The 17,209-nt window shown below is 46.7% G+C and overlaps 1 protein-coding gene across 2 annotated transcripts in view; it reads right to left on the bottom strand.

Moving 5' to 3' along the window:
* Positions 1-1,155: 1,155 nt before the first annotated feature.
* fam110d (family with sequence similarity 110 member D) overlaps positions 1,156-17,209 on the bottom strand; it is a 39,503-nt gene continuing 23,449 nt past the window's right edge. For both annotated transcript variants that reach the window (XM_055656463.1, XM_055656464.1), the window contains exon 2: positions 1,156-3,957. In XM_055656463.1, the coding sequence (XP_055512438.1) occupies positions 2,581-3,741 (1,161 nt within the window). In that variant the 5' untranslated portion in view covers positions 3,742-3,957 and the 3' untranslated portion in view covers positions 1,156-2,580. The remainder of the gene's footprint in view (positions 3,958-17,209) is intronic.

Here is a 17,209-nt window from a genome sequence, read left to right as displayed (position 1 = left end):
GACTCAATGGGCTGAAGGAACTGTTTCCACCCTGTGTCTCTAAATTAAACTGAACATACCAAGGTACAGTGATAAGCTTTTTTGTTGCGTGCTGTCCAGCCCAGTCATGGCCTCTCAAGTGCAATGTTGAAGATTAGGCAACGTCCACAGAATCATCCATGGATAGCAAAGGCCGAAGAATTATAAATTAAAATAAATCTTCATCTTTCATACATCAAACCAACAGGTTGCCTTGGTCTAACTGGCCCACAACAAAACAAAAGTCATCACAAAAAGAAAATCAAAACTTGAGCTTAAAGTTTCTCAATAAAATTTATTTAAAAAAACAAAAGTTTTACAATCATTCAGAAACAAAACAGATTATTTTCATCTGCACTCCACTGAAAAATGATTAACATTTAAATAGAGTGAGAGCTGTGTTCAGCAAGGTTACTTTCCATTGGTCCCATGTTAATTTCCATTTATGTAATATTAAAGGACGATGATACAATCAGCAAGATTTTGCTTAAAAGTTGAAAACATGCCTGGGACCTGGGCTCAAATCCATCCCAGGTTATGGGTACGAATTCCAGGAGAGGTATATGGTTTTTATTTGGCCATCTGGGGGCCCTAATGGAATGGATATATTTCAATGTTAAAAGATATTTCAATACCTCCAGAGATATTCCAATACAATGATCTAACTCGGAAAACCAATGAATTGCTACCTCGTAATGTTCAATGATGCTCTTGAGGTGGTATCTGACATTGCGTTGGAAAAGCATAGAAGTCATCTGACTCTGCCGTTTGCTTTGCATTGGATGTTAGCTACTAGTCAGAGGTTGCTTCAGAAAAATCCTGGACCAAATATTCTATGCAGCATCTAAACCCCTTCCTACAGGTTAATTGTAAGCTCACCTCCAGGGCAATGGATGATACTTTTAGTTTAGAGATACAGCGCAGAAACAGGCCCTTCAGCCCACCGAGTCCACACTGACCAACAATTCCCGCACATTAACACTACACTGCACACGCTAGGGACAATTTACACTTGTAGCAAGCCAATTAACCTACAAACCTGCACGTCTTTGGGGTGTGGGAGAAAACCGGAGATCTCGGAGAAAACCCACGCAGTCACGGGTGGAACATACAAACTCCGTAGAGACAGCACCCTGCAGTCGGAATCGAACCAGAGTCTCTGGCATTGCAAGCGCTGTATGGTAGCGAGCCCACCGCTGTGCCACCTTGCTGCCCAAATGGAATAGATCCGAAATGTATCATTCTTTAGAAGGGTAGATCACCCAAGCAGAGTGGCCAATGCTTGATCCCAATCACTGAGTTACTTTGCTAGCAATATCTGATGGATTAAACCAAATTTATTTCCAATGTAACCAGGTAAGGCAGACCGACTCAGGGCATAGATAGAAGCCATTGGACAGGAATATTAGAGCAATATTCGCACAATACTAGAGAATATTAGGACAGCACAGCGGTAGAGTTGTTGCTTACGGAGCCAGAGACTCAGGTTTGATAGTGACTACGGGCGCCTCTGTATGGAGTTTGTACGTTTCCCCCGTGACAGCGTGGGTTTTCGCCGAGATCTTCGGTTGCCTCCCACACTTCAAAGACGTACAGGTTTATAGGTTATTTGGCTTGGTACAAGTGTAAATTGTCCCTAGTGTGTGCAGGATAGCGTTAATGTGCGGGGATCATTGGTCGATGCAGACTCAGTGAGCCGAAGTGCCTGTTTCCGTGTTGTATCTCTAAACTAAACTAAGCTATTGCAGAGACCATATTGAATGAGCAACAGGACTGGCAGCTCTAGAGTCTGGGCCACAAAAGCTTCAGCTGGGACAGAGCTGGAGCTGAGAGGAGGAGAGAGTTGCATTTTTGACTAGGGAGAACATTACTCGTAGCAAGGAAGGCACATGCAATGCGAGCATTCATTTCGAGAGGCCTACAATACAAAAACAGCGATGCGTTGCTGAGTCTTTATAAGGCACTGGTCAGACCGGATTTGAAATATTGTGCGCAGTTTTGGGGGAAGTTTACGAGAATGATCCCAGGAAAAATCGGGTTAACATATGAGGAGCGTTTGATGGCACTGGGCCTGATGGCTGACCTTGTCAAATGGATAATGAGGAATTAGTGTACGCTTCAAAAAAATAATTGACAATAAAACACTTTGGGGCATCCTATAAAACATTCCATGCTTGTACTGGCAAACCTTTCTAAACTGAGCTTGGGTGTACTCGTTACATTTGGGGACATTAAATGGAAAGTTTTACATCCAGTAACACTCCTCCAACATTATTTTTTTATTTTTGGAAAGGGAGTTTCAATTTTCCACGAGGTAAAACAATTCCCCATTGAATCTTGGATAATCATATTTAAAATGTTGCAGTAATCAGCCATCCTTTGTGTAGCGACTTCAAACAAGACCTGCCGACCAATGCCGAATAGTAGTCTTAAGAGTTAAATAACGAAAAATAAAACCTTTTAAATACTTGAAGATTCAACCTGCTCCTTTAATGAGCTGGTAATGCAGGGACAATATTGTCTTTGCAAATGGAGTTGAATTTAAGGCGTCTCCTTGCACCTCTACACTGTAGACTCCCTGGGACCCTCTTTGGCCTTTTTGCAGCCATATAGCCACTTGATGACCCGAGCATTCCTTTCTATGACAGAGATCCCAAAAGACATTTGCTCATGGATTTCTTCTTCATAAAGTCCCTCTCCATCTCGACTCCAGCGAGAAAATTCGCTGCTTTCACTCCCGGCCTTGCCGGCGCTCGGAAGCCTGGGCAAGGTGGAGTCCGAGTTAGTAGACGAGAACCTCGCCAGTCCGAGGTGTTCTGCCACGTCCAGGTCCAGGCCACAGTGATTGAAGAACCGGTCCTTTTCTGACAGGGCCAGGGAGCCACGGAGAGGGAGGTCAGAGTTTGAGCGTTGCAAAGTCCCGTTGCGTAACGCTGCTCGCCCGCTAGCTTCCGTGGCCTCGCTTGGCAGTGGTTGTGTATCGGCGATGGGGAGGGGCGGCAGAGAGCAGCCAGTGCCCTCTTTGTGGGAAACAGGGTGGACAAGGTGATTCTCGGCCTGGGCCTCCCCACCGTCGGTCAGGTGACAAGTGTGTGGGTCACCTTCAGAGAAGGACCCGCCATCCTCCTTCAGGATCACCTTCGGCAATTCCAGGGAGACCGCCTGCTTGTCCCTCATCGACCCCTGGAACAGTCGCCGAATGAAGTTGTAGCCCCTGGAGGACTCGGCCCCCCCGATCTTACAATCCCGCTTCTGTCGGTAGATGACCAGGGAGTCTGGTCTCATGGCTCTCTTGGAGATGGTCCTCCTGGTAACCACAGCGTCAGGGATTGGCTTGTACAGCAAGACATTCCTGGCGTTGTTGAGCTCCTCCATGTTTGCATTCTCTTTCCTGGCATTAAATTCCTGGCACGGGTCTCCGATATCGTGTGGCCCCTTCCAGTTCCCAGTGAAAGGCAGTGGCGATGCACAAGGACCAATGATGGCCTCCAGCTTGGCGGCCATCGCCTGCTGACTTTTAACGTACTTGGACTTGTCCGCCTCGAGCCTCTCGACAGCGCTCAGCGCCCGACTCCTGTTATCGCTCTGCATCTGCTTGCGGAGATACTCAGGCCCTCTGTTCAACAGTCTGAGGGGCGGAGGGGAGCTGGCCGGCGTGACTGGCTTCATTTTGCACCCGTCAGGACAACACAAGGAGCCCACAGCCAAACCCAGTAGCAGCATTCAGACCAACGTTGCCATACCCAGGTCAGCAAAATCACGTCTCCTGAGGTCTTCTAACAATCCAGCTCTGTTGCGTTCAAGCTCCTCGATGGATAGTTTAGCGTGTAAAATCAGCAAGACATGCGATCAAAGGCCTTCTGAGTGCGTCCATTATGGCAGCCCACTCTCAACTGGAACACTTCACCAAAAATTTCCTCCTCGAATCCACACGTCCTCCTGAAAAATAAATCAAAGCACAATGTGAATCACTTTAAAAAACCTCTCGACTCGACCCTTGAAAGTACTTTGACTTTCAGCGCTGACTGATTCACTGCCGCAGTGTCAGCATTCCCGAGCTGACAGCATCAGCAGGCCCTGCTCAAAGGCAGACAATGCACGCAATGAACCTGGGGTGGCATGGTGGTAGAGCTGCTGTCTCACAGCGCCCGAGACCTGGGTTCAATCCCGACTACGGGCATTGCCTGTATGGAGTTTGTACGTTCTCCCCGTGACCACGTGCGTTTTCGCCGGGTGCACCGGTATCCGCTCACACTCCAAAGATGCGCGGGTTTGTAGGTTAATTGGCTTCTGTAAATTATCCCTAGTGTGTAGGATAGAACAGGTGACCACTGGTCAGTACGGACTCAGGGGGCCGAAGGGCCTGTTTCCAAGTTATATCTCCAAAACTAAATCTGAAGCAGTTTCGTTTTTGTTTTAGTTTTGAGATACAGGTCGGAAACAGATCATTCGGCCCAATGATCAGCAATGCTCACACATCGACACTTCCTAAACCCACTGGGGACAACTTACATTTACACCAAGCCAATTAACCTACATACCTGCACGTCTTCTGGAGTGTGGGAGGAAATCGAAAATCTCGGAGAAAACCCACGCAGTCAGGGGGACAAGGTACCAACGGCACCCGTAGTCGAGATTGAACCCGGGTCTCTGGCGCCGTAAGGCAGCAACTCTACCGCTGCGCCACCGTGTTGCCCCGATGTCTTTGACTGGGCCCCATAATCGGAACCCAGTGAATTTAGCCCAGAACAACCAATAAAAATTCAAGACATGATCATATTGACTAGGCGGTGCAGGCTCGAAGGGGCCGAATGGCCTACTCCTGTGCCTATTTTCTATGTTTCTATGTAAGAGGTGCATTATCTTTTACACACCAAGCATCTCTCGTTATCTGTTTAAGAAGGAACTGGAGATCCTGGAAAATCGAAGATAGACAAAAATGCTGGAGAAACTCAGCGGGTGCAGCAGCATCGATGGGCGAAGGAAATAGGCAACGTTTCGGGCCGAAACCCAGAAGGAAATAGGCAACGTTTCGGGCCGAAACCCAGAAGGAAGGGTTTCGGCCCGAAATGTTGCCTATTTCCTTCGCTCCATCGATGCTGCTGCACCCGCTGAGTTTCTCCAGCATTTTTGTCTACCTCTCATTATCTCCTGTATCGCTTTCCACAACTAGAGGTTTAAGTTTATTACCGTCACGTGTGCCGAGGTGAAAAGCTTTCTCGTTGCATGCTATCCAATCAAGTCAGAAACACGATACACAACTACAGGTACAACACAACTTCTTAAGAGGTTAGATGCAGGAAGATTGTTCCCGATGTTGTGGAAGTTCAGAACAAGGGGGTCACAGTTTTAAGGATAAGGGGGAAATCTTTTAGGACCGAGATGAGGAAAACATTTTTCACACAGACAGTGGTGAATCTCTGGAATTCTCTGCCACACAGAAGGTAGTTGAGGCCACACTTCATTGGCTATATTTAAGAGGGAGTTAGATGTGGCCCTTGTGGCTAAAGGGATCATGGGGTATGGAGAGAAGGCAGGTACAGGATACTGTGAGTTGGATGATCAGCCATGATCATATTGAATGGAGGTGCAGGCTCGAAGGGCCGAATGGCCTACTCATGCATCTATTTTCTATGTTTCTACTATCAAACCAAACTCGGGTACAATAGGTAGAGTGAAGGGGAAGATGGAATGCAGAATATAGTTGTCAGCATTGTAGCTCACCGGGTCCCGAGAGAAAGTGAGAGAGAGAGAGAGAGTGAGAGAGTGAGAGAGAGAGTCAATTTGGAGGTCCAAACGAAATGCCGTTTCTGCAGCCATACATTACACACAAATAGACCCCAGACACAACATAATTACATTTAACATAAACATCCATCACATAGCTGTGATGGAAGGCCAAATAAACTTATCTCTCCACTGCACTCTCCCCCCCCCGATGTCAGAGTCAAAGTCATAGCCCCCGGCTGGCGATGGCGATTGTCCCGCGGCCATTAAAGCCGCGCCGGGTGGTGCGAGGTCGCACACCGGGTCTTGGTGTTGGAGCCCCCGGTGTGCGCTCGCAGAGTCCCGCGGCCGTTCCAGCCGCGCGGGGCAGTGATGTCAGGCCCCGCTCCAGGAGCTCTTCAACCCCGCAACTCGGGCGGGAGAAGTTGCCGTTGCAGGAGCCCCGAGAAGCGGTCTCCCTCCAGGGACCCAAGGGCTCCCGGTGCCGTCGTCCACAGACCCGTCGTTGGAGCCTCCAACTCTCCGGTAGCAGCAGCAGCAGCAGCAACAGCGGCAGCGGCAACGCTCCTCCACCGCTCCACCCGCTCCGGTCTCGGCCAGCTCCGCGACGGTGAGGTAAGTCGGCACCTGAGTCCCCGGCTTCTTCCTGTTGGAGGCCGCTCCTCGTTGCGGCCTCAACGACACCTGAGACCCGACGAGAAAAGGTCGGGTCTCCAGTGCAGGGAGAGATTCAAAAAGTTTCCCCCCCCCTTCTCCCACCCCACCCACGCCCCCCACACACACACCCCAACATAAAATAACAAAAACTACATAAAAACAGACAAAAAATAATAAAAACGCGGACAGGCTGCAGAGGCCGCTGCTGGCCAGAGCCGCGCCGCCTACCGGATTGGACAAAGTCCAATGTCCGCAATGAGGTCGAGGTGAATTGCTTGGAACCGTCGCTTATAAAGTGCTTCACAATCTATTATACTTTCTATTTTCCAAGAGTGGTCAAACTTGGAATGTGTAGCGTAGCAGTCGGAGCCCAACAAGGTCCCACTATGTGATAACGTGCGGACAATCTGCTGCTTAGGGGACAAACTCCTCCACCTATTGTCTAAACATTGGTCAGGGCTATTTACGCTAGGCCTTGAGGAAGCAGGTAGGACCTCGTCTAAAAGGCAGTAGTCAGCGAGGCAGCACATCCTCCAAGTTGCACTTGGTAGCAGATGTCTTTCCACGATCAACTAGTCTGATGAAGCTTCTCGTCCCGAAACGTCACCGATTCCTTTCCTCCAGAGATGCTACCTTGCCCACTGAGTTACCCTCTCCAGCTCTTTGAGTCTCTCTGTGATCAACCAACTTCCATTCAGAGGCAAGAACAAGACGCAGTGAGCCGCGGACAACACCGAGGCAAAAATCCGGCCAGATACTGCTTGGTCATCAAGGTGGTTCATATCAACACAACACAGAGATACAGGACCAGTTCACCACTTCAGTTAAAACAACAGAGAATCTGGTGCAAATCAGCAACATTTTCCAGACGGTTCAAAATGCCTCATTAATTATCTGCAATTAATTATTGTGACAGACAAGTTGTGGCACACTTGCACTGGGCTTATCCTAAGAGAACACCAAGCCTTGTTTGGATGTGCATCACGTATACTTGTGTGGTTAGATCTCACGAAAGAAGCAGAGAATTGGGAATAAATCTCGATAGTAAGATAAGACACAAAAAGCTGGAGTAACTCAGCGGGACAGGCATTCCGGATTCCTCCCCACACTCCAAAAATGTACAGGTTTGTAGGTTAATTGGCTTCAGTAAAATTGCAAATTTGCCCTAGTTTGTAAGAGAGTTCTAGAGTACGGGGTGATCGTTGGCCAGCACAGACTCGGTGGACTGAAGGGCCTGTTTCTGTGCTGTATGTCTAAAGATTGGGCACAATGCATACAACTCGTCCACATATTCAATTCCCATCCACCTCTGATGCTTGATGCAACCACTTGATGCTGGAACCTTGTGTAGCTGGAGTAACTCAGTGGGCCAGGCAGCATCTCTGGAGAAGATGGATGTGTGACGTTTTGGGACAGGGCCATCCTTCAGACTGAAGGGACCCGACTTGAATCATTGCCTATCCATGTCGTCCAAATATTCCAATTACCCTGTTTCTTTACACCCTTATTAGAACTTTGGTTCCTTTTGTGTTTATGCAAAATTCTTCTGAAACTCACTATTAGATCTGTTCTTCCACCCTTTGTGCATTGTAGGTCACCGCTTTGTTCCGTGACGCTGTAATACTTTTAACTTATGAATTTCATACGAATTGGTTGAGAAAAACAAACTATAGAGAGTATGAAGCCATACCTATTTTTAGACCTCAATCACTTCCAATCCATGTAGAACTCCCTCGCGTTACATCCTTTCTGCTTTATATAGTGAATGACACCACATCGAAGCCCAATTTCCTTACCCCACCCTCCACGTGGCAAGGACATAGATAGAAAATAGGAACTAAGGTTAGAGCCGCCTGACTTTAATTAGAAGTTTGTTACTTTACTTGGAGTTATATAGCATTTCACAGCATATAAATAAGCCTTCGAGTTTTGGACTTTAACTGATAATCACTAACAAAAAGCACCCCCAGGGGCCCATGTAGACAAAAACAATTTATTTTCTTGCGTTTACTTTCTATGGACATAGACAAATACAATTCCTTTGGCAATGTATTTTATATCACCCATGTACTTGTTTTACATAAAGTAGCTTTTAAAATCATAGATATTGTACGGAGACGACTGATCAACAACATTTATTTGTGGAGACGTAACAGTTTAGAGATACAGCGTGGAAACTGGCCCTTCAGCCCATCCAGACCGTGCCGACCAGCGATTCCCGTACACTGACACTATTCTACACAGTAGGGATAATTTACAAATTTTACCGAAGTCAATTAACAATACGATAGAACTTTATTTATTTATCCCAGGAGGGAAATTGATCTGCCAACAGTCATAAAACACAAGATATATGAAACATGAAACTAAAGTGACCAGAGGAAAGGGTTATGGATGTGCAAAGATTTGGGGGGGGTACAGTCTACCACATGACAAAGGGGGTACAATAAGTGCGCCACAGGGAAAAAGAATCTCCTGTTGCGTACTGTTCTGCATCTTGGGGGGAACCAATCTGTTGCTGAAGGTGCTCCTCGGGTTGACCAGTGTGTGTGGAATGTGGGACCAGCCAGAGCTTCCAGGGAAAACCCATGCAGTCATGGAGAGAACGTACCAACTCCGTACAGACAGCATCCGTAGTCAGGATCCAACCCGGGTCTCTGGCGCTGTAAGGCGGCAACTCTACCCCTCCGCCACCCCAAGAATGAATAGGTCTAACTAGTTGATGATTTATAGCTGGGGGTAACTTGGATGGACGTTGGGGAACCAAATTAGTTAAAAGCCTATCCTGCACCCACACCATGCGGTAGAGTTGCTGCCTTACACCAGAGGTTCAATCCTGACTGCGGGTGCCGTCTGTACAGAGTTTGTACGCACTACCGCGTGGGTTTTCTCACGGGCGCTCCGGTTTCCTCTCGCATTCCAAAGATGTGCAGGTTTGTAGGTTAATTGGCTTCTGTAAAATGTCCCTAGTGTGTAGGATAGACACTAGTGATGGGTGATTGTTGGTCGGCACAGACTCAGTGGGCCGAAGGGCCTGCTCCCACACTGTATCTCTAAACCAAGATCAATTGTGTTGTGTCTTGGGTCTTTTTTCTCTTGTGTGTATGACTGTAGAAACAACATTTCATTTGAGCCTCTATGAGGTTCAAGTGACAAATAAATTGTATTGTGTATTGTGTGTAAACCATGGGTTTTTTTGGTTGATAATACAGCAGGCTGCTTAATATTGCAGCCAGTGTAAGTAATCGTACCTTGGTATTGCTCAACAGGATAATTAGCACAAACTAGTGAACATTTGCTGGTTAGTTCAGGCAAAGATATGGAGAAGACTAGCCAGTTTTACCAGAGATGCAGGGAAAGTAAATTATATCTGCGGGGGAATGATTAAACATATTGTGACTCTTTCCTTCTGAAGATTGGCGTGGTGCATTGATGAAAAGTCTACAAAATTATTAAAGGACTTCATAGGGTAGAAGAATGGTCGCGACCTGAAACGTCACCCATTCCCTCTCTACAGAGATGACGTTGCCTGTCCCGCTGAGTTACTCCAACGTTTTGTGTCTCTCTTCGGTTTAAACCAGCATCTGCAGTTCCTTCCTAGATTTGGAGATGTAACCACGTGTAAACCACACCAGAACCAGAGGCTTCAAACGTACGATGGGCAACAATAAACTCCAACAAGGAATTCAGGAGAGACCAGTGTATGTGGACGATGGTTTGCTAAAGAGAGTATTTGAGTGCTCAATCGATGAAGGGGTAAATGATAAAAAGCGCTGGAGGGAGAAAGGAACAGAGGCCCTTGTTAATAGGATTAGATGAACGGTCTTGTGCAGACTGTAAACACTGGCTTAGATTGAAACGCAAAGTGCTGGAGCAACTCAGCAGGTCGGGCAGTGTCTGTGATGGGCGATGTTTCGAGATGGAACCCTTCCTTATGCCCGTCCCACTTAGGAAACCTGAATGGAAACCTCTGGAGACTTTGCGCCCCATCTAAGGTTTCCGTGCGGTTCCCGGAGGTTGCAGGTAGTGGAAGCAGGTAGGGAGACTGACAAAAACCTCCGGGAACCGCACGGAAACCTTGGGCGGGGCGCAAAGTTTCCAGAGGTTTTCGTTCAGGTTTCCTAAGTGGGACAGGGGCATTAATCTGAAGGGTCATGGCCTGAAACATGCAGCGCATTGTATTTTGCTGAAGGTCCCAGCATCTGCAGTTCCTTGCGTCTACACCGGTCTAGACAGATCGAATAGCCAGCTGTTTAAGAAGGAACTTCAGATGCTGGAAAATCGAAGGTAGACTGGAGAAACTTAGCGGGTGCAGCAGCATCTATGGAGCGAAGGAAATAGGCAACATTTCGGGCCGAAACCCTTCCGGGTTTCGGCCCGAAACGTTGCCTATTTCCTTCCCGGTTTCGGCCCGAAACTTTGCCCATTTCCTTTGCTCCATAGATGCTGCTGCACCCGCTGAGTTTCTCCAGCACTTTTGTCTACCTTCGGATAGCCTGCTGTTGTGTGGTTCATTGCATTACATTGAGAAGATGGGAAAAAAAAAACTGAAGGGCTTTCAATTGAGAGTCACAGAATTGTAGGAAAGTTACAGCATGGCAGGACATTGTTTGGCCAATATTAGGCAATATTCATACCACTGGGCTGTAAACTGCCCGAGAGAAATATGAGATGCTGTTCCTCCAATTTGCATTTAGCCTTATTCCGACAATGGAGGAGACCTGGGAAGGAGAATTAAAGTGGGAATGGGAAGAAAAATTAAAGTGTTTAACAACCGGTAGATCAGGTAGGTCCTGGCGGACTGAGCAAAGGTGACAATGTGTATTGCAGAATAAGATTGTGGGGTCAAGGTGACTCTGCTCAAACATGTTTTGGGTGCTTTGACATCATTCCAGCATCCTGATGATCACCGGAATTGTAGCACACAACAGGTTAGTGGTTCCCTCATGCTCAAGCACTTAATGCAATAGATTTACAGTCATGAAACGAGAGTAATTCAGAGATCAGTAGCCTGGCAACGAGAACCTGCTACAAAGTCAATCTCAACTCAAGTGCACTTTGCATCGGAGGAAACACAGTAAGAGCACTGTAAATGACAAGACTCTGGCTGAATCACTACTCTCAAAGCACCCAGACGAGGCACCTCATTTTCGGGGGGGCTTCCGGGCGTGGGGTTTCAAGAGTCCTCTCGTGAATTTGTGCAGATAAAGGAGGTGTCGGACCACCAGGAGTTACTGGGAAATCTGTGGTGGGCCTGTAGTAGCCCATTCTAAGCATGTTTTGTCAGCTGTATAAGCTTCATGTACCTCAACGTGTTATAAACAAAGACCTTTAGATTGCAGTTGTACAGGGTCTTGGTGAGACCACACCTGGAGTATTGCGTACAGTTTTGGTCTCCTAATCCGAGGAAAGACATTCTTGCCATAGAGGGAGTACAGAGAAGGTTCACCAGACTGATTCCTGGGATGGCAGGACTTCCATATGAAGAAAGACTGGATAGACTCGGCTTGTACACGCTATAATTTAGAAGATTGAGGGGGGGGGAGGGGGGGGGATCTTATAGAAACTTACAAAATTCTTAAGGGGTTGGACAGGCTAGATGCAGGAAGAATATTCCCGATGTTGGGGAAGTCCAGAACAAGGGGTCACAGTTTAAGGATAAGAGGGAAGTCTTTTAGGACCGAGATGAGAAAATCATTTTTTACACAGAGAGTGGTGAATCTGTGGAATTGTCTGCCACAGAAGGTAGTTGAGGCCATTTCATTGGCTACATTTAGGAGGGAGTTAGATGTGGCCCTTGTGGCTAAAGGGATCAGGGGGTATGGAGAGAAGGCAGGGATGGGATACCGAGTTGGATGATCAGCCATGGTCATATCGAATGGTGGTGCAGGCTCGAAGGGCCGAATGGCCTACTCCTGCACCTATTTCTATGTTTCTATGACACCTCTAAAATGATTGCATCATTTGAAATGATCTGTAGAAATAAATAACTGCACTCTTTGGTTTACATAAAAGGACACATGGGGACACAAAAGTGCTGGAGCAACTTAGGTGGTCAGGCAGCATCTCTGGAGAACATAGATTGTTGACAGGTCTGTCTGAAGAACGGTCCCGACCTGAAATATCACCTATCCCTGTTCTCCAGAGATGCTGCCTGACCCGCTGAGATACTCACTCCCACACAGTGTCCTTATTGGAAATGATCTAGTTAACAATAATCACAATAATCCCCCTCCTTTCCTGAAGGTATTCACAAACTGTCCACCATTTCACATTGACTTGGTTGCCCCTTACCAAAATTAGATGTATCTTCTATATCAGGTAGACCTTCTTCAGTAGTCAGATCAGGTCTGCTACTTGACTGTAAAAGGCACCACACCAATATACTTCTCTTCACAAACGATCCACATATATGACTCTCCCAGCAGCAGCACAGCAGTAGAGTTGCTGCCTTCCAGCGCCGGGGACCCAGGTTCGATCCTGACTACAGGTGCAGCCTGTATGGAGTTTGTACATTCTCCCTGTGACCACGTGGGTTTTCCCCAGGTGCCCGGGGTTCCTCCCACACTGTAAAGACACACAGGATTGTAGGTAAATTGACTTCGGCAAACGATTGTAAATTGTCTCTAGTGCGTAGGAGAGTGCTAGCATAACAGAAATTGCTTGTCGGCGCGGACTCAGTGGGCCGAAGGGCCTGTTTCCGCGTTGTATCTCTAAACTAAACGAGTGGATGGAAATCCACAAGTCACAGAATCGTCAGTTCCCGAAACCAAGCTCTTGAAGATCATTTAAGTCTCTTTATCATCACGAAGGCCGAGATCACAAAGCAGCATTGTAGCAGGGGTCCCCTTTGCTGTGTGTACTCACTGTTCTTTACAGCTTCAAGGCACTTCAATAAAGCACAGATGAAAAAAAGCACACACAATGGAAAGTACCGTTATATTAATAGACACAGAACCACCTTCTCCTGCAAAGAATCTGGGTTGAAATCCTGGTCAATCCATCCTATTTATTTTGCAGCCTGCATCCCAATTAACATGGAGTCTCTTTCACACACTATGCAGTGTTATCACCAATCCACATTGTCCCTTGTACGATAAATTAATTTAAAAACCCTTGACCTTCCTTCAAATTCCTCTGTTGGTCTACAATGTCCTCGGGCCCTTTAACAGCACCCATCCTCCGACCTCCCATCCTCCGACCTCCCATAGCAACGGGTTTTAAAAGGCTTAATCTAGTGTCAGCTTCAGCTCCCAGTCCTCTTAGGCTCTGGAATATCCCCCCCCAACATTCTCCACTTCCTGTTCCTTCCTTAAGGATCATACAGCCATAAGGAATAAAAGTAGAATTTGGCCATTAGGCCCATCAAGTCTATTCTGCCGTGCAATCATGGCTGATCTATCTCTCCCTCCTAACCCAATTCTCCTGCCTTCTCCCCATAACCTCTGCCACCTGTCCTAATCAGGAATGCTGCACTAGCAGCTTGGCCAAAGTCCTAACATATATTTTTTAATTTTCATTTCAAAAACAAACTTTATCCATAAAAAAATATAAACAAAACTAAAAACCACGCAAAAACTCTCAACACATACAGGGGCTGCACAGCGGTAAGGTTGCTGCCTTGCAGGACACAGGGAGAACATACAGCCAGCACCCGTAGTCAGGATCAAACCCAGGTCTCTGACGCTGCAAGGCAGCAAGTCTACCCGCTGCACCACCGTGCCCCACGTTGAGACGCAGGTCTGGATCTTTGCATGCCACACAAAAATAATTAAATAAGCTCCTCTCTAGTACATGCGATTTCCACGCCACGAAGATAGGATTGCTGTTGGCGTCAACAAGGGTAATCAGCATTCATCAGGTCTGACCCTTTGACCCGACTCCCATTGGCTGTAGACGACAGACATGTAAAGTTTTCCAAGCACTTTTTCAATGGCCTTTCGCTCAAGTTGCCAAATGGCCAGAGGATAATTGGGCTCAGTGACCCTCTCAGCTAAAGGACGAGAGAAAAGCAAGGCTCGCTGACCCCAGCTGTCATTGCCCTTTTATAGCCCCCAATAAAGACCCTTTGAAACCGCACCTCAATGAGGTCTCTTAGCTGTTTCAAGTCCTGATTTACTACGGACCCTTAGCTCGGTAGATTTTCTTTTATTCCTTGAAGCCCACTTTATGAGGAGAGAAAACAGTCTTGCTTGGCCAGTCCTCTGGAGGAAAGGTGGACAGCAGTGGTAATTTTACATCTATGATTTAGGCTGATGAGCTGTGAGAACATGGGCTGAAAATGCCATAAACAATTAAAACAGACAGGGCCTAAACTTGGAGAATCTCGGTATTGTGGGGTCCTTAGTTAATTGCCTTTGCCCTTCAACTAATAAACCACTACATGGGCGGCACAGAGGTGGAGTTCCAACACCAGAGACCCGGGTTCGATCCTGACGAAAGGCACAGAGTTTGTACGTTCTCCCTGTGATCAGAGTAACTTTTCTCCAAGATCTTCAGTTTCCTCCCACACTACAAAGATGTATAGGTTTGTAGGTTAATTGCCCTGGTACAAATGTAAATTGTCGCTAGTGTGTGCGTGTAGGATAAGTGTTAATGTGCGAGGATCACTGGTCGGTTGGCCGAAGGGCTTGTTTCCGGTTACTGGCATGGTTGCTGCCCTTTGGGTCCCAACAGGGGAGAAGTGGCAGACCTCCCTATATCTAACCATTAAAATAGCTGTACTTTGGCAAAACATTAAATGGAGGACTCATCTTGCATCTCAAACTCAAAGTGGTCTTCCAACCCTTGACCAGCAAAGAGTGAAGTGGCATGCAGAAGTGAGTAGAAGGTTAAGCTGGTGTGGACCATCAGTCAGGCCATAACTGAGGTACTCAATCATTTTCTCCCTTTGGAAAGAATTTGATGGTCCTAGATGGCACGGAGCAGGAACGATTTACCAAAATAGATGTAAAATTTGTCTCTTAGCTTAAAAATTGGGCTCATCTTCTTGGGAGCCTGCAAGATTGAGGGGAAATTGGATTGAGGGGTGGATGGGTCACGACTGGTTAAATAATGCAGATCCAGATTTTCCCCGTTAATGGGTTTTTGCCCCAGGAACATAAGACACAAATGTTTAAATTTTGGCAAAAATATACAAAATCTAGTCAATTATTTTTCTATTTTAAGTTTTTCGTTTTATAGATACAGCGTGGAAACAGGCCCTTCGCCCACTGAATCCACGCCGACCATCAATCACCCATTTATACTAGTGCTATCCCACTTTCTCATCCACTCTTTACACGCTAGGGGGGAAATTTTTACCGAGGACAATTAACCTACAAGTCCACACATCTTTAGGATGCGGGAGGAAACTGGGGAAAGTGGAGGAAACCCACGCTGTCACAGAGAGAGAACGTGCAAACTCCACACAGACAGCACCCAGGATCAGGATCGAACTCTGGTGTCTGGTGCTGCGAGGCAGCGCCACTGTGCCATCGTAAAAGGGTAATTATGATCTGGGACGTCCAGCCTGTTGGGCGGTTGAAAGAAAATGAACGAGGAGACGGGATCAGTATTTGAGAGAAGATACTATCAGTCATATGTAGCAATTCAGGAAGGTAGATTGCCTCGGCCTGCCTGATCTCCCAGTTACCAAACACTTTAATTCCCCCATCCCATTCCCACACTGACCTTTCTGTCCTGGGCCTCCTCCACAGTCAGAGTGAGTCCAAACACAAATTGGAGGAACAGCACCTCATATTCCGCTTGGGCAGCTTACAATTCAACAGTATGACTTTTGATTTCTCTAACTTCAAGTAGCTCTTGCATTCCCTCTCTCTCTCTCCCCATCCCTGCCCCACCCAAGTTGTACTAACTTCAAAGTCGTCTGCAGTGGAGAGATACGTTTTTTTGGCCTTCCATCACAGCAATGTGATGGATGTTTATGTAAATTATGTTGTGTTGTTGTGTCTTGGGTCTATTTGTTTGTAAGGTATGGCTGCAGAAACGTCATTTCGTTTGGACCTCAAGGGGTCCAAATGACAAATAAATTGAATCTTGAATCTTGTCTTGTTGAGTCTCATTGGCTGTAACTTGTTCTCACCTAGCTCACTGTTAACAAATGGCCTGTATTCTTTATTATTGTTAACTTTTTGCATGTCTTTCATTCATTTGTTCTATATATCATTGTCTATATCTCTCGTTTCCCTTTCCCCATGAATCTCAGTCTGAAGAGGGGTCTCACCCGAAAGATTAGCTATTCCTTTTCTCCAGAGGTGCTGCCTGACCTGTTGAGTTGCCCTGTGTCTAGCTGTCTGTGTCTTTCTTAGGTGGATTACACTATCTTTTCAAGGGCATTTAGACAAATGGGCAATAAATGATGTCTTTGCCATTAGGGACCGCAACCAGAAAAATGAACATAGACACAAAAAGCTGGAGTAACTCAGCGGGACAGGCAGCATCTCTGGAGAGAAGGAATGGGTGATGTTTCCTTCAGCTTGAGACCTTTCTTCAGACTGGTTAGGGATAATGGAAACGAGAGATACAGACAGTGATGTGGAGAGATAAAGAACAATGAATGAATGATTAGCAAAAAATTACGATGGTAAAGAATATAGATAAAGAAAAAAAGGAGGGTGAAAATGAGAAGCTGGTGCGGCTGGGGGGGGGGGGGGGGGGGGGGGAGAGAGAGAGAGAGGGAATGCCGGGGCTGCCTGAAGTGAGAGAAATCAATATTTATCAAGAGAATAATTGATGTATGATCAAGAGAAATATGAGATGGTGTTCCTCCAATTTGCCTTTAGCCCCACTCTGACAATGGAGGAGA

The sequence above is a fragment of the Leucoraja erinacea genome, chromosome 26, assembly GCF_028641065.1.
Source record: "Leucoraja erinacea ecotype New England chromosome 26, Leri_hhj_1, whole genome shotgun sequence".
Lineage (NCBI taxonomy): Eukaryota > Metazoa > Chordata > Chondrichthyes > Rajiformes > Rajidae > Leucoraja > Leucoraja erinaceus.
Note: the sequence above shows the minus strand (reverse complement) of the source record. Positions and strands in the feature narration are given on the sequence as shown.